Raw genomic sequence first — 24,252 nt, forward strand, 5'->3', positions numbered from 1 at the left:
TAGCACCAGAAGGTACTTCTCCATCAGATTGAAGTGAATGTAGTTAATAATGTAGAAAATCCAAGAAAGGAAATTGAGTTTAACATCCACAGTCTCTTTGGACTAAAAAGTGAAGTCGCATGTACTGCATGCAATTACTGGCATTTTTTTTCCCCCTTTAAATAAACACTCTTGGGCTTTTGTGACGGTTAACGGACCACCCCTCACATTTCAGCTGACTATGTATGAACTCTGTGCCCTGATTCCTGCAGGCCAGGAAGGCCCTGGCATCACTGAGGGACAGAGCAGTGCTCAGGGCAGGAGGTTGTATTTCCCTCTTAAGCACAACATCCTCGGAAAGCTGCACTATTTTTGACGACCTTCTCTGGGCCCACACGCGCAAGGCCAGGAGCAGAGATTATTGTCACTTCTTTTGTTTTTTTAACTGCAAGGTAAATTTTAACAATAATTCGTTTTTGAGAAAGCAAAAGTTTAAATTCATGATATGTGTGAAAAGCTTATTCTTTTCCTTGGAAAAAAAACAAATCTAGGAGGATCACAAAGAGGCAGCCACCCATTACTCATACTCTCATGAACATCAGCAGCTCCTTGAGACAAGAGGCACAGAAGAGCAGAGAAATCCAGGGCCCGAGGACCAGCTGCAGAAGCCTACACTAAATGCCACTATCCTCTATGCAGAGTACGAATCATTAACATCTCGTGCCTCCCAGTCCTCCCCTACTGCCCTCCAGGAAGAAACATTCTCTACTCTCACCAACTTCTACTGTCCTGTGCATAACCCACCTGGCAGTTTTCGCTGGGTGACCTATCCCAGTCTATTTCCCAGGGAATCCTTATCTTTGGACATGGACAAACTGAAGATGCTGGAAGGAGCTCCAGCAGATAATTTTAAATTCTATTCTCATGTCATGAACTTGCCCCTCTTCCACATGGGCATCACAATTCCCTCTTTCACCACACTAATGGCATTTCTTTGATGTTGTTAAGACCCCCTTCCAAAAGTCTACTAGTAGTATGTCAGACTGAGAATTGTACTGGGACACAACACTGAGCTGACAAATCAGACCTAAGCAGCACCTGCACCAGAATGCCCCACAACCAGCAGAGCTCATGAGGAGGAATGTCTGTATGCACACAACCAGGCTTTTTCTAGCATCTGAACGTCTTTAGAGCACACAGAGGAAAATGAGTAATATGGTAATTCCTTTGATAGCAGATTTTAAAGCGTTAGGCTCTGTCCTTATCTACTTGCATCTAGGTGCACATGCTCATAATTCATAAATCACCAGGCATTTTTACAAAGTCTATATTGAAGACTGATTTTTTTTTTCCTTCATCCCATGGTATTGCTGATGTGCACTATATTTCACTTGGCATACTTTGCCTTGTGGGTTTCTGTAATTGTTTTTTTTTTTTTTTTTTTTTTTTTTTAATTCCAAAACCTTGTACGAAACTGACTAGAAACAAAAAAAGTAGGAATTTTGAAGATTCAAAGTTTTATAACTGATGCTAGAACTTAAGCTCTATTTACATTCAGTTTGATTATAAGCAATATACACTAGAGCCAGAAGACACTTCCCACAAGGGCTATCAGTACCCAGTCACCACAGTTTTTCCTGTACCTTCCTCTGGAACATCAAGTAATGGCCTGTGTGTAACAAACAGCACACTGGACCAAACAGCCTACTGATCAAACTCAGGATGGCAACTGATCTACCCCAAGTAAATTTCACCTACTGGATGCATACACCTGGTGACAAAAATACCCAGGTCCGCAACACAGAGTCTACCAGCAACCTCCCCTGCTTGCTGCTCAGTATCAGCACTGATGCACTAATAAATCTCTTTTTGGTAACTGATAGCTGCTGCGGTGGCTGACATATTGTGAGGACAGCTCTTGGTCAAAAGAATAAAACTCTGTATCTCCAGCTATAATATACAGAATTAAATTATTTCTTCCTCTCTATCTAGCACATAGGATGAAAGATGCCCTTTTAACTACACAGAATTGCACAACAATATTTCCTGATGTGCCATGCCTTCTCAATACAGCAAGTTTCTACTACTTTAAAGGAGCATAAAGTCTCCTATACAAGGGTCAGAGCTAGGTCAAGTTTGCTAGATTTTTCCAGGATGTGAGAGTTTTACAGAAGGAGACAGAGAGAGACACTCTGGATTAATCTGTGACAGGTAGAAAAATGTTCTTATTTAGGAATCTAAGCAAAGTTTTAGTCTCTAAGATTTGGCAGCTGCATGCCATAAAGATAGGATTTCTGTAAGTACTGCTTGCTGAATTCAGGTTCATTAGTTTGCATCAATGTCAAACATTCACTATACAATACATTCTCATCTCATAGGAGGAAGGCATCTGAGAAGCTCTACTTGGTGACATTGGGTGTTAGAGACGTAATTCAACCTGTTTCAGTCAGGAGTGCAGCTTCGGTTAGTTACAGGGGAGCTAGAAGATGGTGTGGAGACAGAAAAAGTTATGCTTGTCACGTTCCTTTTTCACAAATGATGTTCTGCTCTGCTCAGAATGCTTAACAGGAAGGGACAGACGACACTAGAAGTTCTCTGTCAAGGCCTACAGGTGCTAATAAATAAGGCAAATGGCAAGCTAGTCCTCCATGACATGAACAGTATTAATACTACTAATATGCCATAGAAATATGCTAGCACATCGCACTGAAGCAGCTTCTGGTTCTGATCAACCTGGCAGGTCTCTCTGGGGTGTGGTGCAGTCCAGGAGGAAATCCCAGACGTGAAATCCCATATCTAAACATGGACTTTAGAGCATAACTTCATCTTCCTCTTTTTGACATGTCAAGGTATGGTTTCTTTTTTATGCATGGTAAACTAAAGACAAATGACTTCACCAGCAAAACGGAAATACACCCATCCTATAGAACTGATTTTTCACGTTATTTCATGTATAACTTGGAAAAACAAACATATGCTGCCTATATGGAATGTATGAATCCAAAAACTAGCTCAAAATTTCAGCCATGAAACCATGATGTTAGGAAATACCCAGTAAGTGTTGCACAGACAAAACATTACATGTTGTCCCATTAAAATGTTAGGCACACTCCAAGTCATTTGACATTTCACTTCGTAGTAAATATGATACTCTTACATAAACCTTTAATAACCATGGAAAATGCCCAAGCCTAGATCTTAATGCCTCTCTATACACAAATGAACTGTAATCACAATTTAAAAAAGAGACAAAATATATATTTTGTATTAAATTTCCAGCTTTAAATAAATGCATTCTAAATTTTGTAAGAATAAAATATAAAACTTACAGGTTCAACAAATTCAAATTTCTTTTTCTCTTGTACTTCTTGAATTTTAAAAACATATTCTAAAGATGCTTCATAGAAGTTTTGATGTTCTCTGTCAATCTGTGTATCTGCCTAAAAGGCAAAACAAAACATAGACGTTAGTTTACTCATGATTGCTTTAAAAACAGATATTGCCATAATTAAACAGATCTTTCATAAGACTACTTTACAATCTTTATGGGGCTCATTTTTCCCTGAAAAAAATAAATACCTACTTAAAATATCTAAATGTAAGCTTAAGAAGCCAACATTATACATTTTTGCCTCATGACTCTTCCCCAGTGTTTTTTGTTTGTTTTGTTTTCCTTTTTGCACTTTTATACTCTACTTTTGAGGAGAGGCTGAAAGAAAACAAATGAAACAAAGAAAGGTGGCATGGGGAACTTTGTCCGTAGCACATGGAATGTTTAAAAAAAGAAGAGATCAAGACAGGAATCAGGGAGGGCCAAAAGATCATATTTCTATTGAAATTATTGAAATGTTTATCATGTGCACCAAAACCATACATATTCCTCAGTTTCAAATACCTTCTCAAGAAATTGTTTTGTTTCTAAAAGAGAGTGTCTTTAACAGCAAAGTCTTGCAACATTGCTTCATAGTATAGATCTTATGCTCTGGGAATACAAACATGTCCAAGTCCTTATCCTCATATATCAGTTATGTTTCACATTTTAATTTTCAAGTGCCATAACTACAAGGCAATATTTGTCAGAAATGCCTCAATAATACCATCCAACATGAAGATGCAGGACCAAAACAGAGACTTTTGCCTACAAAGCTAAGGAATTAACTCTTATCCGCTGATAAAGAGTAATAGGCTTCTATCCTCAATTTAAACAAGGCATGAGAGAGGGACATAACAGACAAGCAGTGTAATACAAGGATAATCCTTACAGAAGAGATGCAGATTCCATTTTAATTCTCCCTTTACAGTAACAAATCATCTTCTCAAGCAAATCCCTTTTGGGCTTTATTTGTCAGCTTTTGGTCTTGGGTCAAAAAGAGATTTTATCAAGTTTCAACCATACAAGTGAAACCAGTTCAGCTTTTTTCTGATGCGTACTCATGTACTTCTGTAAATTCCATGTTTCATTTTTGGCATTAAGAGTAACAAATATGGGAAAAATGGAAGAGCTAGATGTTGTCTCCCTTGACAGCAAATATTAAAACAGCAAACATATCAAAAAGAGGTTTAGTACTTGTAACTGTACAAATGCAGAAAATCAGTGTTTTCCTTTAGGCCGGACTTGGCCATCAATAGCATCATACATAGTTAACATTGCTTCTTAAGTTAAGAACATGCTACTACCATGATTTGGATACACAGAGCCCTTAACAATATTGATCCACTTCCCTAGCACTATGCTCTAGCACCACTTCAAAGCACAGGCTTCAACAATATCTTTCAAGTGATTCAGTACTAGCATTCCCTTCCCATGCCTACAAAAGGCAAATCAGGAAATCAAGTACAAAACCTAATATTATGAAACAGAAAACAAACACTCAAAATTCCAAGAATCAAGGGCTTTTCCACCAAATTAACTCTACCACATGCCATTCACATAGTGCATTCAGCTACTATCTTCTTCCATACTCTGTGTTAATAGCTTTATTTCACAAAAAATATCACCAAGGCAATGCTACATAGCTGAACAGAACCAGGTGCTACCACTTTGGGACATGATTCTCACTCACACAAGTGCAGTCAATAAGCACTTGAGACAGACCTTAGCTTTCACATTTAATTTTAAATAAATAGTATAATCTGGCATTAGCAATGAGGTCTTTCAGGCTTTAACTCAGGAAAGTGTTTAAAGACCTAATTAAATCCATCTCTATTCTGAACAGCATTTAAGCAGGTTGTAGTTGTAATGATACTTATGATAACTCAGTGCTATTGCAAGTATGAATGGGTTCCCAAATTAAGGCCATAATCACCACTAGTGTTCAGGGACTAAATCACAATTTCCAGAATACATCTTCTGTAGAAGCGGATAAATTTGCGTGAATACTGAGGACTCAGGTTTGTAAGAAACACTTTGAAAGTTATTTTAAAGTTTCAAAAGCTGAAAGGACTTTCACATATTTTATGACTTCAAACTGCATATAAAAAATAAAAGGATTTGATGGATGCGATTTTGAGTTTCTACTTGTATGATATCTAGTTACAGTGAGTGATAATTTCTTTGATGTAGGATATCAGTAAAGTGTACACTAGAACTTCACATAAGCTTGGAGAGTGAAGCCTTTGGTCTATATTTATGCCTAATTCTGGAACGGATTTCAGAGAAATAATATCAAGAATTTACTAACTTTTCCACATCATTCGATGTCTGCTCTGTTATGAATTTCTGCAGGCAGTGAAAAGACAGTATTATGAAGTTGCTTTTTGATGCTAGGGGGAAAAACCTCTACTGATCTATGTAAACTGTGTCGGCAGTCTTTGCAGACTCTTAAAATATTCACCACATTTCAATTACATGAACATATGCCAACCACTCTCTACAAAGTATGTTCAGACCATCAAACTTTAGATGCTTAATTAAGGTGCTCTCAATTGCACCCAAGTGAGATATGTAAAACAGCTTAAGACAGCACGAGAACTTGCCCCTCCCAATACTCTTCAACCCACATAATATGATGAAGTACTAAGAAACCTGAGCAATTAAAATAAACAGTGGGCTAAAAAAAAGAATTATTTTTGGTGTGATCGCTCTGGGTGTGAGTCAACAGCTATCACCTGGCTTTTGGGCCAGGAATCGGTGCTTGGCATCCTTTTCTTTACAATACGGATACAGCCCAAAAGTCTCCCTGGTCATCATTTTTGGTACTGATTTGCTATAGTGCCTTCTAATTACGGTAGGTCTATGTTGCTGATTCAGCACACTTTTATCTGCATAAAAACGGGGAAGATAAAATGATAAGGTATGTCCTATGTGCTTTACAAGTGGGGTATCCAGAAAAGCAAAAAAACCCTCAGACTCAGTATGAAATTTCAAATCCAGAAATGTCACTTAAGGACACAGTGGAAAAATGTACTCTGATTTTCCATTAGTTTATATACTTGAGCCAAATCCATTGTTATTCTACCACAGTTTATTAGATTCACAGTCATTACTTTTCGCTTTAGTTTCTGTTTTTAGGCTGCAATTATTCTCATGTCTCAAGAGTAAAATACTTTATTTATTTATATTCTAGAGTAAATAATTGCTTAAGTTCAATTTTCCACATTCTGGTAAGAAATTATTTTTTTTTTCTCAGCTGCTGCTTAGCCTCCAACAGAACTGTTTCTTCATCAATACACTGGGTATTTAGGAAAAGTGAAAGCTATACATACAAAACTTTGATATATGAGTGGAACAATTAACCTGTCCTATATAATTAATGTCCTATTTAAACTGATTATTACATACACAGCTATGGTAATTCAGGATTATAAACGTTATTGCAAATTTTAAATCACTAAGCCTCTTTTGATTCAAATCACAGAATTACTGGTAAACTTGAAAAAAAATCTATGATTTGTGACCGACGGTCACATATTCTGTGAAAACTCCATCAGCAAAATAACCCTCATGATTTTAAGAGTCATCATGATAACAGTAACCCCTTCAAAATAATTCTAATGACTTCTGGAAAAAACAGTGCCATTGAGATCAAATTAATTTTTATACTGTAATTTGTCTCAAAGATGAATCATAATTATTTCTACCAGCATACTGAAAAACCCTGGAATCCTCCTGCTAAACTGGAAGTCTTCAGTTTTGTTTCTTTTTTAAATAAGAATTAGGCATACAAACTCTTTAAAGCTGAAGTTGTGGGTACAATTGCAGCATGATGCTGCAATAAGGTGAAAAAGAAGAAAAAGAACCGCAAAAAGTATTATTCAAATTATCTCGGTTCAGTCTCCCAAATTAAAATTTATGTGAAACAAGCATAATTTCACTGAGCAATAAACTGAATAGCAAAAAAGCTATTACTTATTTGTCTTTCAAATAGTTCAGATATATCTTATAAATAAAAGTCACGTTTTTATTGTAGTAATATAATTCTTTGATGATGTTGTAACCGATAAACATTAGTTTGGTCACTTAAAGTATACAGAGTTGGACATGTAGAATACTGCCTTGTTAAAATATTTAACTGTTATTAGGACTGTATTAATCCCACTCAGGAATTTTATTCACAGCAAGAGTCACTACAAGAAATTATCACATTTCACATAAATAATATACACATCTGTTATCATGATCTCTGTGCAAACTGGAAACCAGGTAATACTGTGTTAAGTGCTTACATCTTGCAAATGAGATTTTTCTTTGCTGATAAATTTAAGTGCTTCTCTAAGATGGAATAATATTTCTCACTTTCCTTGTCAAACTTCTTCTTCCCATCCTGAAAAACAAAACATTGCCAAGTAAAGCATTTGACTAAACATTACAGCTAACTTAAAAGAGGTGCCAAAATATGCTTGGTTATAAAACCATTTTGTTTGTTCAGATGTTTTTAGGGTTCAGTTCTGAATTGAGCATGAAGACCCCAGGAGGACTGATTAGTAAATGCAGTATTAAGTAGAACTTTTTCCATAAATAATAAACCTATAAAACAGAATTGTGTAGCTTCCCATCCATATACATACGTGTAAGTGCTAGGCAGTATCTTCCCAAGCAGATATTTAGCATAAAATAATCTTTCCCAAGCTTTACAAATATATGTACCTGTCTCATATTGTTTTGCTGAATATAAACATTGTGGACGAGGTGGTGAGTATAACATATTTGATGATGATAGAGGTCTATCCTCTGTATTTAAGACTAATATATCCTTGTTTTCCACCCACACTCTTAAAATATGTGGATGATGGAAAAGCACATATGTGGTTGCAAAAGAAAATTGGTCCAAAAGTCTGTTTCCAATAATTTTTTGATGTGTCTGAATATCTAAGCTTGTCTCATTTAAAAGAATTATCTTGCCATTTTCCTTCCCCACTCCTCTTTTTTTCACCATGTGCAGACAATCCTCACATTTTCACCATGAGACTACTTTAATGAATGTTAATATAAAAGAAAGCTACTGTTACAAGTACATTTAAAGTACTTTATTTTCTGTAACCTAATTTACAACATATACTTTAAAAATTAAGATCTGATATTCACAGAAGCTTAAGAATAAGACATCTTTCTTAGCTTTTCCATCTTTTGAGATGGGCCAGATTTCAGGAAATGAGAGAAGGGATTAAAGCAAACATCTCATATGATTATTAATATTAAAAATATATTTTTCATTATTAAAATGTATATTTGAGACATTTGAAAAGATGTATATTTGAGACATTGCACTAATTGAAAGCAACCCTCTGCCAGTGACTTTTATAATGTTAAGTAAGACCTAACGATTCTTTCTAACGTTTAACAAGTTGAACATGTTGAGAAAACAAAGAAAGGTCAACATGACCTGTCCTACCCACACACGTGCAAAAGCTATTAATGGTGGAAAAACTAATTACTGGACATAATAGTAACATCAGGTCATAATCAGAGCTATAGTGATTCTTTTCCTGACCCCTTTCTTCTTAAAATTTGTTATGAACTAAGCAAACAACTAGCCTGCATTTTAGGATCACCATTTTTCTTTGTCATTTCATGGGAAAGTCTGGCCAGCCAGAGAAATAAGATATAGAAGGAAGAACTTAATGCCATGAATTGAAACCTCTTAACTAACTATAACAGCAATCCTCTGACTGACTAGCTCCAGTGACTAAAGTTATCAATGATAATTATATTAGATTATGAAACAGGTAATTCCTATCCTGCAAAATAAATAAATAAATAAATAAATGTATTTAGCATGAAAAATATGCACAATTTAGTGTTCTTATTTCACAATAGAAATAGCTTCAAAAGACACCAGAGAAAAGATAGCACCTGACTCAACAAAGTATTAATTAAAAAGAAATACAATAAAATCCCCAATGCCAACCTATATTTAATCGAAGCTATGCAGATCGGGGGGGGGTGCAGGGGGGGGGGGGAAGAAGCGTGAATTTTGCATCACAAGGGAAACTAAAGCGTATGAATTATCCTTCCAAATCTTTCCCAAAAGCATTCAGAAAAGAAAGAGAGAAGACAGAATGTAGGACTCACTAAATGACCAGTTAGCCATGAAATCAACTTTTGTGGGACCAAAATTACAGATCAGTTCCATGACCACAGTTTTCTCGGGCAATATTCAAGTTCCAGGCCCTTACAATCAAGTAAGAGCAAGCTGAGTACATCAACACCTCCTCCAGTCACAAACAAAAATCAAGTTCAGATGGTTATGGACCACAGATATGTATCTTTTGAATAAAAGGTGCAGCTAGTTGCCTACTGTTATTTTCTGAGATGACATTACTAAGGTGCTGGATGAAAAGAAGGGAATTACATTACTTGAAACCCAAGTGACACAGGTGGCAAAGTCACCGTCTTGAGGGAATTGCTGAGTCAAGGCCACAGTCAAGTTACGCAATAAAAAATGCAAAGAGAATTACTTCTAAAAAATGTTTCCACACCACTGAAAAGTGAACACCAAAGGACAGTGTTGTAGGACACCGAAGAAGACCTGAACTAAGGAATGAGACAAGGCAAGGCAAATCTCCTGCAGGATTACTTGTGTAAGACTGGGAATCACCCAGCCCAACCGTGCCTGAACCCCATGAGTTACAGATCATGTCAGCTATACTCTTCACATGTAAAAAAACACAGAAACTAAATTATCACATCTTACCAGATACAACCATCCAAGAAATAAAAAAAAAATAAAATAAATAAATAAAATAAAATAAAATAAAATAAAATAAAATAAATACAGATAAACTAGTTGTGGTTGTGAGGCACCTTGCACCTCACATGAAGCTTCACGGTGATCTCCATGGCACCATCAACAGAATATGAAGGCTCTCTTGGTCTTCTGCCCACCTTGCCAGTCCCTTCCCAAACACATTACCCCACTGTAACGGTGATCCACCAAAACTTTATACGCATAGTTTTTATACCAGCTAATTTAAAGAGAAAGATAACAATTTGGGGCTTTTCTTGATATTAGGATAACTTTGAGCCCAAGTGCAGTGTTTCCAGGCACAATGTTGCTAGCTTCTTTCTTTTTCACTGGATTCTAACACATCAAAATTTCTCACTTCAAAGACAAACTGAAAGGAGAGAGAGTAAGGAAAATAAACTGAAGTAGACTGAGAATATAGATCACTTGGCAGTTTTGACTGCGTATGTCTCTTTACTAGGTGATACTTCTGGGAATAAGGCTGCAGTGGCAGCAGGATAGTGCTTCTGGCATTGTGCAGATCTCAGACCTGCTTCTGGGAAATGCCTAAAAAACACTGGCCTCAACAGGTAAGTGAGTTCCTTTTGCTTCAAATGCCATCAGACGTGCCAGTAAAAACACATTTGAACGTATTGAAGCCTCTGAAAACTGTTTATTTCATAGAAATTAACAAGAAAAGACACAGAAGCAGGTGATTCATTTTCTGGAAGAGATGAAACTTCAGCTTATGCCAAGATAACTCTCACCTCACACTCAGCCAGTGACTCACAGCACACGCGCATCCCAAGTGAAGTCACAGGTTAATCTCCTTCCAGATCCAGCCTCTCATTCTGCAATCCTCAAAACATTCTGTTACACACAGCAGCTGCCCAAATGAGTCATCTGAGTCCTTGTTCCTCCAATCTGTGCCTGTGAGACTGGGAATCCTGCTTTTCTGCAAACCAGGAGGTTTATGAATTAAGTTTCCATGTGAAGCTATCTCCTCAAAGCTTATGAGATGGAGGACTGCCTCTGTCTCTAGGTCTCATATTGGATCAAACTCCAAGGAGCAAACAGATATGTCTGGACAAGAAAGGTGTACTGTTTTCTGAACAGCCAGCACCAGCCATAACAAACTATAAGGTACATGGCCATTAGGAAGATACTATCGCTGACCTCTGCACCAAGCCTCTTATTCCCTTCAGCATCCGCTTGCCTTTCTTCCTTGCACAGCCTTCCTGAAAGTAATCCTCATCCTTTCTCTTTGCCCTGGAAATTTATAAATCATTTTCTTTCTCAAACATCATTATTATATATATGAAATCACTATTGAGACAATTCAGAGGATGCAATGTAAAAATTCTAAATACAGAAAAAGATAAATTACAAAAAAGCATTCCTTGGTACATTTTATATTGGTGTATACGTTACCAGTACATTTTGCAAAGATCAAGTTCAGTCTGCAGACTCTAAGCATTGTAAATGTCTGTCTATAGCTGAACTGTTCTCAGGTGGGTCAAGTCACTATGCCTTAAATCAATATAAAAATATTTACAGTTCTAAATGCCTCAAATTTCCAACATCACTATTTGGAAAGCCCTTAAGCAGATCCTCAGCTTCTAGCATGTAAGGAAGTCTCATTAACGTCCAGTACTTCCTTGACAGAGCCAAGCTTTATACTACTGGATCCAGATTTAATTCTTGTTTTTACTTTCTGCTTAGATTTCCATTATAGTTTCATCTGGAAAGTGATTAAACAATCTCCAAAAGGAGAAAATTATTTTTTTGGAAATAAATTTTGCTCAAGATACTACTAATTATGGATGTGTCCCACAAGAGATGTTCTATTAGAATTAAATTTGGCTAGGGATGTCAAGGGCAACAAGAAAGGCTTCTTTATCACATCAGTGATAAAAGAAGACTAGGGAAGTTGTAGGCCCACTCTGGAAGGAAATGGGAGACCTGGTTACCCAGAATATGGAGAAGGCTGAGGTACTTAATGACTTTTATGCCTCAGTCTTCATTGACAAGAGCTCTGGCCACACATCCGAAGCTCCAGAAGACAAAGGCAAGGACTGAGAGCATGAAGAACCACCCTTGTAGGAGATCAGGTTCGAGACCAGGTAGGAACCTGAATGTGCACAAGTCCATGGGACCTGATGAGATACATCCCAGGGTTCTGAGGGAACCAGCAGATGAAGTTGCTAAGCCACTATCATATTTGAGAAGTTGTGACAGTCTGGTGAAGTTCCCGCTGACTGGAAGAGGGGAAACATAACCCCCATTTTTTAAAAAAGGCAAAAAAGAAAGACACGGGGAACTACAGGCCAGTCAGTCTCACCTCTGTGTGTGGCAAGATCACAGAGCAGATCCTCCTGGAAACTATGCTAAAGCACATGGAAAATAAGGAGGTGATTGGTGACAGCCAACATGACTTCACTAAGGGCAGATTGTGCCTGACAAACCTGGTGGCCTTCAAATCCAGAGAATGGACTGAGAACAGACCTGAGGAGAAGGACCTTTCCTGGGGGTGCTGGTTGATAAGAAGCCCAACATGATCTGGAAATGTGTGCTCACAGCCCAAAAAGCCAAACATATCCTAGGCTGCATTGTAAACAGCACAGACAGCTCTCTCTCTACTCTGCTCTGGTGAGACCCATCTGGAGTACTACATTCAGCTCTGGGGTCCCCAGCACAAGAAGGACATGGATGTATTAGAACGAGCCCAGAGGAGGACCAGAAAGATGATGAAAGGGCTGGAGTACCTCTCCTGAGAAGACAGGCTGAAGGAGTTGGGGTTGTTTAGCCTGGAGAAGAGAAGACTCTGGGGAGACCTTATAGGGCCTTCCAGTACCTAAAGGAGGCCTACAGAAAAGCTGGGAAGGGATTCTTTGTCATGGAGTGTTGCGATTGGACAAGAAGTAATGTTTTTTAGCTAAAAAAGGGTAGATTTGTCTTTGGACCAGACTTGTCCTCAGATCAGTACTGTTTAATATCTTCATCAATGACACAGACAGTGGGATTGAGTGCATCCTCAGCAAGTTTGCAGATGACACCAAGCTGAGTGTTGCAGTTGATATGATAGAAGGAAGGGATGCCATCCAAAGGGACCTGAACAGGCTGGAGAAGTGGGCCCATGTGAACCTAATGACGTTCAACAAGTCTAAATGAAGGGTGCTGCACCTGGGCCAGGGAAATCCTGGAAGTGAGTACAGACTGGGAGAAGAACTCATTGAGACCAGCCTTGCAAAGAAGGACTTGGGGTTCTGATGGATGAAAAGATCAACACAAGTTGGCAGTGCGTGCTTGCAGCCCAGAAGGCCAACTGCATCCTGGGCTGCATTAAAAGAGGAGTGGCCAGCAGGTCAAAGGAGGTGACTGTCCCCCTCTACTCAGCCCTGGTGAGGCCAGACTTGGAGTACTGTGTCCAGGTCTGGAGCCCCCAGCACAAGAAGGATGTGGAGCTTTTAGAGTGGGTCCAGAGGAGGGTCACAAAGATGATCAAGGGGCTGGAGCACCTCTCCTATGGAGACAGGCTGAGAGAGCTGGGGCTCTTCAGCCTACAGAGAAGGCTTTGGGGTGACATCATCGCAGCCTTTCAATACTTAAACGGGTCTTATAAACAGGATGGAGAAGGCCTCTTTACTCGGGTAGATAATGATAGGACAAGGGGGAATGGTTTTAAACTGAAAGAGGGAGACTTAGATTAGAGGTTAGGAGGAAATTCTCCACTGTGAGGGTGGTAAGGCACTGGAACAGGTTACCCAGAGAAACTGGATGCCCCATCCCTGGAGGTGTTCAAGACCAGGTTAGATGAGACCCTGAGCAACCTGCTCTAGTGGGTGGCATCCCTGCCTATTGCAGGGGGGTTGGAACTAGATGATCCTTGAGGTCCCTTCCAACCTAGGCCATTCTATGATTCCACGATTCTATGATAAGATTTAGATTAGATATTAGGAAGAAATTCATTAGTCAGAGGGTGGTGGGCCCTGGCACAGGTTGCCTAGAGAAGCTGTTGCCCAGAGAAGCCCCATCCCTGGAGGTGTTCAAGGCCAGGCTGGATGGGGCTATGAGCAACCTGGTCTGGTGGGAGGTATCCCTGCCCATGGCAGAGGGGTTCGAACTAGGCAGTCTTTAAGGTCCCTTTCAACCCAAACCATTCTGTGATTCTATGATTCTCCAGTCACTTTGCTTTACAGAAATGTATGGCTATGAAAAGATTGACATGAACTATCAATAAGGTCACTCAATTCAGTCAGATATTTTTTTTCCTGTTCAGAAAGATTTTGATTCCATACTGCAACTAATCAAAGGCATGCAACTAATCACTGGCATGATTCCCACAAATTTTAACCATAGGATGATTTTGGGATGTGAAGCAGAAAGACATATTACATTTTGACTTCTCTTTTCCAGTGGGAACGTCAAGATTTTTTTTTTTTAATGGACTAAGTTTGCCATTACTCTGTGTCTATGTATTTTATGTCAAAACTGTTACATTTCCCCCAAAAATTATTATATAAATTATTCCTCTTTACTTTTCATAAAGAGCCTTTGCCATCTGGAAGGGAACTTTTCTTTCTGTTTATTCTAGTTGTGATGACTTTGGTGTTATACTTATCTACTAGCATATCCTGACTACATTTGTCCCTAAATAAAATATTTTTACTCTTTGTTTGTCCCAGAACTCATAGTTAAATTTTAACATGACTCATAGTTAAATTTTAACATGATAATCTTTAAATAAAAATAAACCCATTTTCAATAACAGTATTTCGTGTAACTATTAAAAAACAAAACAAAACACATTTTTGTAAGAGGTGACTTTAAAAGGATCAAGAAAGGAAATGAAAACATTACAAAGAAGCACTTTTGGAGAAAAAAATCATTGAGAATCCCTTATTTAATTAGAAGACAAGTGAACATTATGAAACACAGCTGCAATTTTTTTTTTTTATTCACCACCCAAAATTAGTACATGTTTTGCACCATCTCAAGCCGAGATTCAGAAACAGTAGGAAGTGTTACAGAAGTGCAACAGAAAGACAAGACAGACAGATTTGTCAGCGAAAGAAACTGAAAGCAATGGTGAGCTCAGCTGAATTCTGTAAAGCCACATTCCCTTTCTTTCTCTTTGACAAGAACTACAAAAAGATCAATCTAATGGAACACTGGGGATGGTTCACTACTCGGATTTTAGACTTCAAATCTATTTTTCAAAGACACACTTTTCATAACTTTGCAAACAAAAATTCAAAATGTCTTTCTACAAAGGTATTCGTATTTTGTTTGGAGTTGTGAAGTTTGGGATCATCTCTTAGTTGGTAGTAAGACAAGGAAAAGTAGGATACTGATTTAAACTGAGTCTTGAAAGGGACTGATTTGAGTTCAGATCCTATGGATTTCATGGGAGATGTAAGAATCAATTCTTAACTTCTGAGAAGAAAATAACTTTATCTTCATTTTATATTGCCTTAGAAATCTTACGGAGGATAGAGATTATTTGTGTGTGTGTGTTATTTTTGTTTGTTTGTTTTTAATAAAACTAATTATCACACGCATCTAAGGACACAGACTGCATTTGGATAGATGTCTGGATGGTGGGATTTCTTTTTGGTAGAGATTTTATTTGTTATGTGAATGTTCACATGACCAATATAAGGCCCAAAGAGATGTTTCAAAAGGAGAAATAAAAAGGACGTATAAAACTTGTTCCCTTCTGCTCTTCTTCCCAATCAGAATTTAATAGGACAGGACAATACAGGGTTTCTCCAAGTCTGTGAGAAAGCTATGAGGTTAAAGGGCATCCTTTTATGTACTGCTAGCAAATAATATGGAAGTGAAACAAAGCTATATCATAGTTGATAAAGAACAATTGATGCTCAATATAAAATAGGGTTAACACAGCCATAAATTGCGACTTATGTTACTCATAACTACTAGTGAAAACATGTTTGAATTGAAGCTGAATTCATCACATAAAAAAATAAATGACCTAGCAACTATAAATCTTTTAGTCAATTCTTTACTAAAAACCTACAAGCATATGCAAACTATGAAAATGCAGAAAAGAATATGGTGTGTAAGACACAAATTATCATAATAAAAGGAACATATTGCCACTAGAAGAATAATAAGGCAATAAACAGGAAATACAGGAGTGTTTAGCAGCACTAAAGCTATGAAGACAGATATTAAAAACTGGCAGTTTAAAAAATAATCTAATTTCAAATCAGGTACGAGATACATAGAACTACCAACATATTTTAAAAGAGTCCCAAACTAATCCAAGTTTAGGATGGAATTCACATCTGTGTAAAATAATGAATAACTCTGCAAGAGATAATTTCCTTTCAGGTTCATAAAGCTCTGAAAAATATTCTTTTCCCTTTCTAATGTCTTCTGTAATGACAGATCCAAATATCAGGTAGTTTCCAAAGTCTTTCCTGGAAGTGGAGAACCCTACAGCCATTTCATAATACTCTATTTAATTACATCAGAGGTGTGCAGACAGAATGTCCTTACCAAAAGACTAAAACAAAAAAAAGCTTAAAATTTCACTGTTTGATGAGATCTAAAATTCTGTTCAAACTAAGAAGTAGTTACTGTTAAATGAACAAATAACAGCATTTGGCCTTGTGTTTGTAAGATGCCATTTATTTCTCTCCAATAAAATCTCTCTTGAAATGGAAAAATAATTCAAAGTTCCCAGCATTGCTGTGAAAAGACAGGCAAACCTGCCAATACTGGCAGGTTGCAAAGCCGGACACATTAGACTCCCTATTATTAAGCTGCAGATTTCTCTTGAGTTTATTTGGCATTTGCTGATTCCAAGAGTAGTTGCTAGATGTCTGGGAATCTGTTAAATTCCTGCCCAAACAGCAGGACTGGTAAGTCTACACACGTAATCTGGTTTTATTGTTTTTACTGTCTACTAAATATGAAGTATTTTTAGTGGAGTACCATACTTAGGCTATTATTCAGCATATTACTGCTTAAATAATATGAAGATTCCTACAACAGCAGAAAATGACTTTTAAATTATTCTCTTAAGCAGGTTTAGGACATTTTTTTAAAGCTGAAAATGTTTTATCACAATAGCAAAAAGGTCTCCTGATCCTACCCAAAAGCCAGTGACCTTAAATGATTTTAAAGTTACCCATGCTGTTTAGGAATTCAGAAGGAAGCTTGAGTTAATTCAGTGTACTCAATCAAAAATCATATGGAATAAGCAGTTCGTGTTGTAAGCAATCCAGACTTTTTTTTTGTAGACATCAGTACAGCCATATATGCTGATTAGAAATTACCCCAAAAGATACAACTCAATCCTTAATCGTTGCTTATGTGATGAAAGCAAAGGAACCAGCTCAGAAATGGGGCATGTTAATCTTCAAAAATAAAAGGCAATCAGTAATAACACACGTTGTGATTTAGAATATTCAAAATGGTAAAGTCACTGAGCTGGCACCTTTGCACTCCACATTAAGGACTGCCCTCAGAACAGGCACAGTGGTAAACTTCTTTTCAAATGCAAAAAGAGCATCCAATTTTCACAGCTGTATTACACTAGTCAACATCCTCCCTTGGTCTTAACCACTGCCCCTTTCCTACCATCATTGCTTATCCTCACCTGGTCCTCTCTCTCTCTAAGTTGCCATCACCCAGTTCCCCAAACAGCTGCCTTCGTGGCCTCCCATCCGTGGTGTTGCCACCCTCCTCACCCCACTTGTTCCCGTCAGCACTGGCTTCCTCTCCTCCTCTTGGAGGCATTGCTGCAGTTTCAGGTTCTCCATGCCTCATTTTGGATGCTAGATTACCTCACAAATGAAGCGTGTTTCAGCAATATCCCGGTACACTAGTAATCTCTTCAATCTAAAAAATGTATGAAGAAACCATTTCACCTGCAAGTAGTTAGCAACCACCTTCCTTCTTTTGCGCACTCAAAGAAACTACAAAAAGATAGCAAAGAATGCAGTATTATTCAAATAAAGCAATTCTGAAAGCCTACCTTATAGCGTCACACACTGCTTATTTTATAAGCAGAAGATAAAAATATCTCTTTCTTAAGTAGTAATTTCTGTTTTTAAATACTCATTGGGATCTCTCTCCCATCCATGCCAAGCAACGAGCCAACATCCCTGACCTCCAAACAGCAGCGGTATGTCCAGCCCTGCTTGCTTTCCCAGGCCACTTCCAACGTCATTGAGACGTGACTGTAACTCTTATCTGAGGAAGAACTAGAGATGTGTTATGAGAAAGTTATGGAAAAACAAGGGAACAGTCTGGGGTTAATGTCAGAAGTGATTTTGTTTTGTTTTAAAAGCATCTATTTTGAGGGTCCCTCTTGCAACACTGATAAAGGAACACAAACTATCACTTTGGGGGGAAAAGCCATGCCTCCTCAGTGGCGCTGTTAAGCTCCACTGTGCTCTCAGTTTACTTCTCAGGGAGGGACAATCTTGTCATCAAAACAACTGTCCAAAATAACCCTTTCTTGGCCAGCTCTACAGGAAGAAATGGTTCTGTGATGGCTACTATAGCCTGAAATATCCCATAATAATAAAGCTGGTTCATCCGGCAGAAAGATGGGAGTTGTTGGTGCTCCCATATCTACACTGAGACACATTCAAGTTTCACGGAATGATGCCTGCCTTTTGTTACAGTACAGACGTGGTGCTTTCCAGCTACCGTCACCCATGACACTTTGAAGTGGAGCTATTTTATTCTCACTTTTCCAAAAGCAGAATTGCTACAATGGTGAAAGAGTGCGTGTTTGCATATGCCCAGCCCCCTGCAGAACCTGTTGCATACAGAGAACAAAACACTGGATGAATGGAAACATGCAGTGACAAGGGAAATTCATGCCAATACTGCCAAGTGTGACAATAAAATGACTTTCTATTTAGAACGGGAAATGTGACTCTACCCTGTGTGTGGACCTGTAGAGTCAACACCATCTGAGTAATGCCCAAACATAACAGAGGTATTTTTATGCTATTATCTTAAATAAACCACGTAAGAAAGAGAAGCAATGGGGAAAGAAATCTTCATTTTCTCCAATACTGGTGCAAAAGAACAAAACAGTTTATAATAGATTAACAGAGTAATTAACTTCTGCCTGGCTCCAGGCCGTACGCAATGGCCATGGGCAATTGGGCACTGTCTGTTTCTCTTAATTTTTCCTTAACACTCTTCAAAGTTCTCGTCTGCAACCGTGAGACCTGCTTTTCCTCCTTATCCTTCGGAGGTGTGGAATGTCATCCCCTCCCCACCGCAGCCACTTCGGCCTTACCAGCTAAGGGGAGTGGAAGAAAGGACAGAATCGATGAGCGGAGCTACGGTATCCTATTGAGACTTAGGAAACTTTATTTATTTATTTATTTTCTAAACTGAAAACACTTGCCAAATCCTTCCTGCAACTAAGCACTGAATAAGGGGTTTGGTTCCCCTGTGAACTGGAAATTAAGTCTGGAGGCAGTAATGAATGCCTTTGCTTGTACTTTTAATCACTGCACAGGAGGAATGCAGTAGGTTTCTAGCAGCTGTGTGGGGTCAGGATGCAATCTTCCTGAATCCTTCAACGTGATACCAATTACTGTGGGCTGATTTAAATTAGCAAGGAAAAAGACTTAATTTAATTAGAAAAGTGGCATATTTGCTTCCATGTTTACATTCTCTTGCTGTTTTCCAAAAGAAAGGCTGATGCATGCTACTTTTTTTTTCCTTTGTATTTTTTTCCCATAGAATCATAGAATAGAATCATAGAAACATCTAGGTTGGAAATGACCTTCAAGATCATCAAGTGCAACTATCAACCTGGCCTACCAAGTCCCATAACTGAACCACGTCTCTTAAATACCTCCAGGGATGAGGACTCCACCACCTCCCAGGGCAGCTGGTTCCAATGCCTAATCACCTTCTCCACAAAGAAATTCTTCCTGATTTAAACCTCCCCTGGTGCAACTTGAGACTATGTCCTCACATCCTACCACTTGTCACCCGAGAAAAGAGGCCAACACCTTGCTACAACCTCCTTTCCTGTAGTTGTAGAGAGCGATGAGGTCTCCCCTCAGCCTTCTTTACTCCAGGCTAAACAACCCCAGTTCCCTCAGCTGCTCCTCATAAGTCTTGTTTTCTAGTTTTGTTTTATTAACTGTAGATTTTTAAAAATCAATTATTCTTATTGCCAACAAAAATACACTGCATAGTCACTTAAACAATTTCACAGATTAACACATTTATTCTAAGTCTTAATTTTCAAATGTTATGGCAGAACATTGTAAATTGAATTATCCCTCTCTAGGAAATAGGAAATGTATTTACCCTTAATTTAAACCTGCTTGCTTTTGGATGCAAATTAGAATTTTATTAAAGTAAAAACAAACAAACAAACAACAAACAAAAACAGCTTCATAAATTGTTTTTAGTCAATCAGCTAAACTATTTTGTAGCAGAAAGAATGCATTTAGCAGAATTTATTAAAACTGACTTTGCACATAATATTAACCAATTTTCTAACAAATACCTGCAGTTAATGGATTGAACTGAAAGTTTTTCATTACCGTGTCCATAATCGCATTTGCAGAATTACAAGAGCTGTTCCAAGTATATTAATTGCTTCAAAAATCCTCTGGGTCCAGGTGCTCAGCCAGTGACAGCTCCCAGCTCAACACTTTGACTTTCTGCAAATGAAAATCTGACTGCCTGAGAAGATGAAGTGTGTTCACACCTGGCTCTTCATCATAATTTTTGAAACTTACAAAATATTTTCATGTACAGGTGTACAAGAAGCACTGGCTAGTCATACTGTAGCACTAGAATTATTTTGTACTTTCTCTAAAATTGTAATAACTATTACCAAATGGATGCAAGTCTTTCAAAAATTCTTATTTCCATAGATTTATCTGAATAGCTATTTTTTTTGAAGTGCAACTATATTTGGTCTATATTTTAACAACATTTTTATGCTTTACATTTTTATTAAATGCAAATTACAAAGGGTAAAGTAGATAGCTTCAGCTGATAGAAAAACAATCCAGCTGTTCCAAATTTTAAGATCTGGGACAATTGATAGACATATCCCCCACTGAAGCTGAGGGAAATAGCAAAACTTGAGATGAAATAACAAATTTTTAACAAAATTTCATTTTAAGAAATTTTCAAACTTTTTTGGTTACAACTGTCACAAACACTATTTAGTATTATGAAATATTTTTTCCACCTTAACCTACTAAACTCTCAGTTCTTGCATTTGTCAGTACTAGTTTAACAAAGATTATCTGATTACACAACATATTCTAAAATATTTCTTGGATAAAATGATAAAAATGGTCTAGGACCAACACCTTGGAAATAAATGTATTTGTAATTGAGGTTTAAAACTTTCACAGTTCACCAGCTTAATTCAAAATATGAAAAACAATATAATTAAAAGAAAACCTAAAGAAAATTTGCACTTTTCCAGAGAGACATCCTTAAAGACTAAATAGCTAAACAGATTGCTGATTTACTTTTTTTATTGTTACAGTAAATTTTTTGATTTACTGTGGTGTTGTGACCATTTAGCAGCCTCAATTCCTGTGGAAGGGGTTTCATCTTCCACCTTCTTCTCGATCCTCTAGTCCTTCTCTTTTATTTTGGCATTACCTCTGACTTACAGCAACCCCAAATGGTGTTAGCACTACTGCATTTTGCACCTGACCATTAATGAAAATAAAGCAAGAGACCGATCTCAAGTTGCCCCTTGGGACCTTCTAATTTCTAATTCCTCTCTAACCAGACGATCTCTCCCTCAAACAAAACTCACTGCCCCTCCCAATTAGCCAGTTCTCACATTTCTTGTATTTATCTCCACCTGAACTAAATTGTCTCACGCAGTGTGCTTTAAATGCCTTGCTGAAACAGAGAGTTTTGATCCACTGCATTTCCTTGCCTACAGAATCAGTTATCTTATCAGAAGAGATATCAGGTAACTCTGGTACTCACCATTTCTGGAAACCCACGCTGCATTTTAACTCGGAATAGCTAGACATCAATGATCCTGGCCTGGGCTGTGTTTCTGCTCCCTTCCCCAGCCCCCTCCCCTCTGTGCTTCAGACTGACACTAAAATACTCCAAATCCAGTGGACACAAGCACCAAAACTTGAGCAGCAGATGTGGCTTGTAATGAAACACATTCTACCTTACCTACTGGAGCAAGGTCACTCATTTCTCTCAGTTGAAGAAATACTAGGATTTCCAATAATTCCTATAATTTGATTAGATACCAAGGAAAACAGTTCACAAAATGGGCATTCTAGCATACCTTAGTGATCTTGGATACCTATCGAGAACTCTGCTTTGACAGCTTTCTGACAGACTTAAAAAAAGTAATGCATTTTTTGCTTTATGATCCTCAGCTTCCAGACCATCGTGCAAGCACAGATGTGAACATAGATGCGAGAAATTAATCCAGCAGTGAACATGGACTTGTTTCCCAAGTAGAAAGGGATTCACAGCTTTGAATGAATGAAGGAATGAAAGTAAATAATAATAAAAAAATAACCCTCCAGGCCAAAATAAATAGCTTTATGAAACAAACAGAGGGAATTGTAAGGCGGAAACAAAACTCTTCTTTTAAGTTTTAAAAACTAAATTGCTTCTGTTTTCTTTGATCTCGCCTAAGTTACTCTAAAGGTCAATGAACACTGGAACAAATATTGCTAAATGCAGTGCTGGATGGCTGCAGAGAGCCGTGGAAGTTTGGCTTTACTGCACACAGCACATCACACAGTGACCTCACCACCGCTACCAGCTGGGGACTCGCAGACCACATTTACCAAAAAAGGCCAAGTGCTTCGTGCCTGGAATCTTTTCCCAGTTAGCTCACCACGCTTTTGCTTGGATTTGTACAATAATTGCAGTGGTCTTTTTTTTTTTTTTTTTTTTTTTTTTAAGCTCAGATGGGGTAAATCAACGGGCTATCCAATGCAAAGCCGCGTTTGTGTAGTCTCTGGAGACGACTCAGCTTTAGTTAAACTAAGTGTGTACAGAAAAGGAAGCACTGAAATATGTGCAATAAAAACAGAGGAGCAAGTAGTATAAATAGAGAAGAGCAAGTGATGCAGATTTGTATATTGTTAATTTGATTACAAACAATAGTGTTTAATGGAGAGCATTTCTCAGATTTGTTGGGTACCTTCAGGTTTTGAAGTACATATGAATAATTGGTCTTTAACGTTATTCTTGTGACATTCTAAAACACTTGAACTTTGCACTCTGGGTTTATGCTGTCCTTGTATTTGAAGTATAGCTTTGTAATGTCAACAGGATATATTTTATCCTCCATATTCTCTTTGATTTCTGTAATCATATTTTGTGCCTAAATTTCATGTAGATTTGAAGATGGAATATAACATTCTCATTCTCTGTATTACAAGTGACATTTACGGTACTAAAATCTCTCTAAATTACTTATTATAAAAACAACATGGTGATCATCTTAGTGAAAAATATTATTTTATATTCTTTTTCCTTTTTTTTTTTGGGTGCATATGTGTGGTGCAGCAGTGGTGGAGGATTTTTTGTTTCCAGATGAATTTTACCTAATAGTTTAGAAAGAATAAAAAAGTCCAGTAAGCTCTCTTACAGTGGTACACAATATCATTTCCTATTACACATATTAGTAACAAAGCTAGCTAATATTTTTTCCCTGGAAAAAGTTTGGAAACACCGCTTAATGGAGTAGAAAAATGAAAAATTTCAAAGTCCAGTTAGAAGACAAATAATGCAATACTCACCACTGCTTAGAAAATATGCTCTCACAATGGAGAGCTGATCACAAAGACCAACTGCTTGCATCTCTAACTACTGCTGAAATCACCAATGCAAAAGTTATACAATTAATCTCACACTTCTATTCCTTATCTCTTCAAATGTCAGTCCATGTGATGCAAAATTACTTGTACGTTTGGTGCTCTAGAAAGATCTAACATGGCATAACTAGCAGCTATCCTGCACAGTTCACACCATCTCAGCCTCGGTCTGAGAGGACCAGGTACAGTGAAATGTCTTGGCGAAGAGAGTGATGACAGAGAAATAATAATGTATTTGTGTTTCACTATACAGTTCT

At 37.7% G+C, this 24,252-nt stretch overlaps 1 protein-coding gene across 1 annotated transcript in view; it reads right to left on the bottom strand.

Moving 5' to 3' along the window:
• ARHGAP42 (Rho GTPase activating protein 42) overlaps nt 1-24,252 on the bottom strand; it is a 169,112-nt gene that overhangs the window by 49,924 nt on the left and 94,936 nt on the right. The window contains 3 exon segments of the mRNA XM_040544183.1: nt 3,305-3,419; nt 7,645-7,661; nt 7,664-7,742. Coding sequence (XP_040400117.1) covers nt 3,305-3,419; nt 7,645-7,661; nt 7,664-7,742 — 211 coding nt within the window.

Source organism: Cygnus olor, chromosome 1 (assembly GCF_009769625.2).
Source record: "Cygnus olor isolate bCygOlo1 chromosome 1, bCygOlo1.pri.v2, whole genome shotgun sequence".
NCBI lineage: Eukaryota > Metazoa > Chordata > Aves > Anseriformes > Anatidae > Cygnus > Cygnus olor.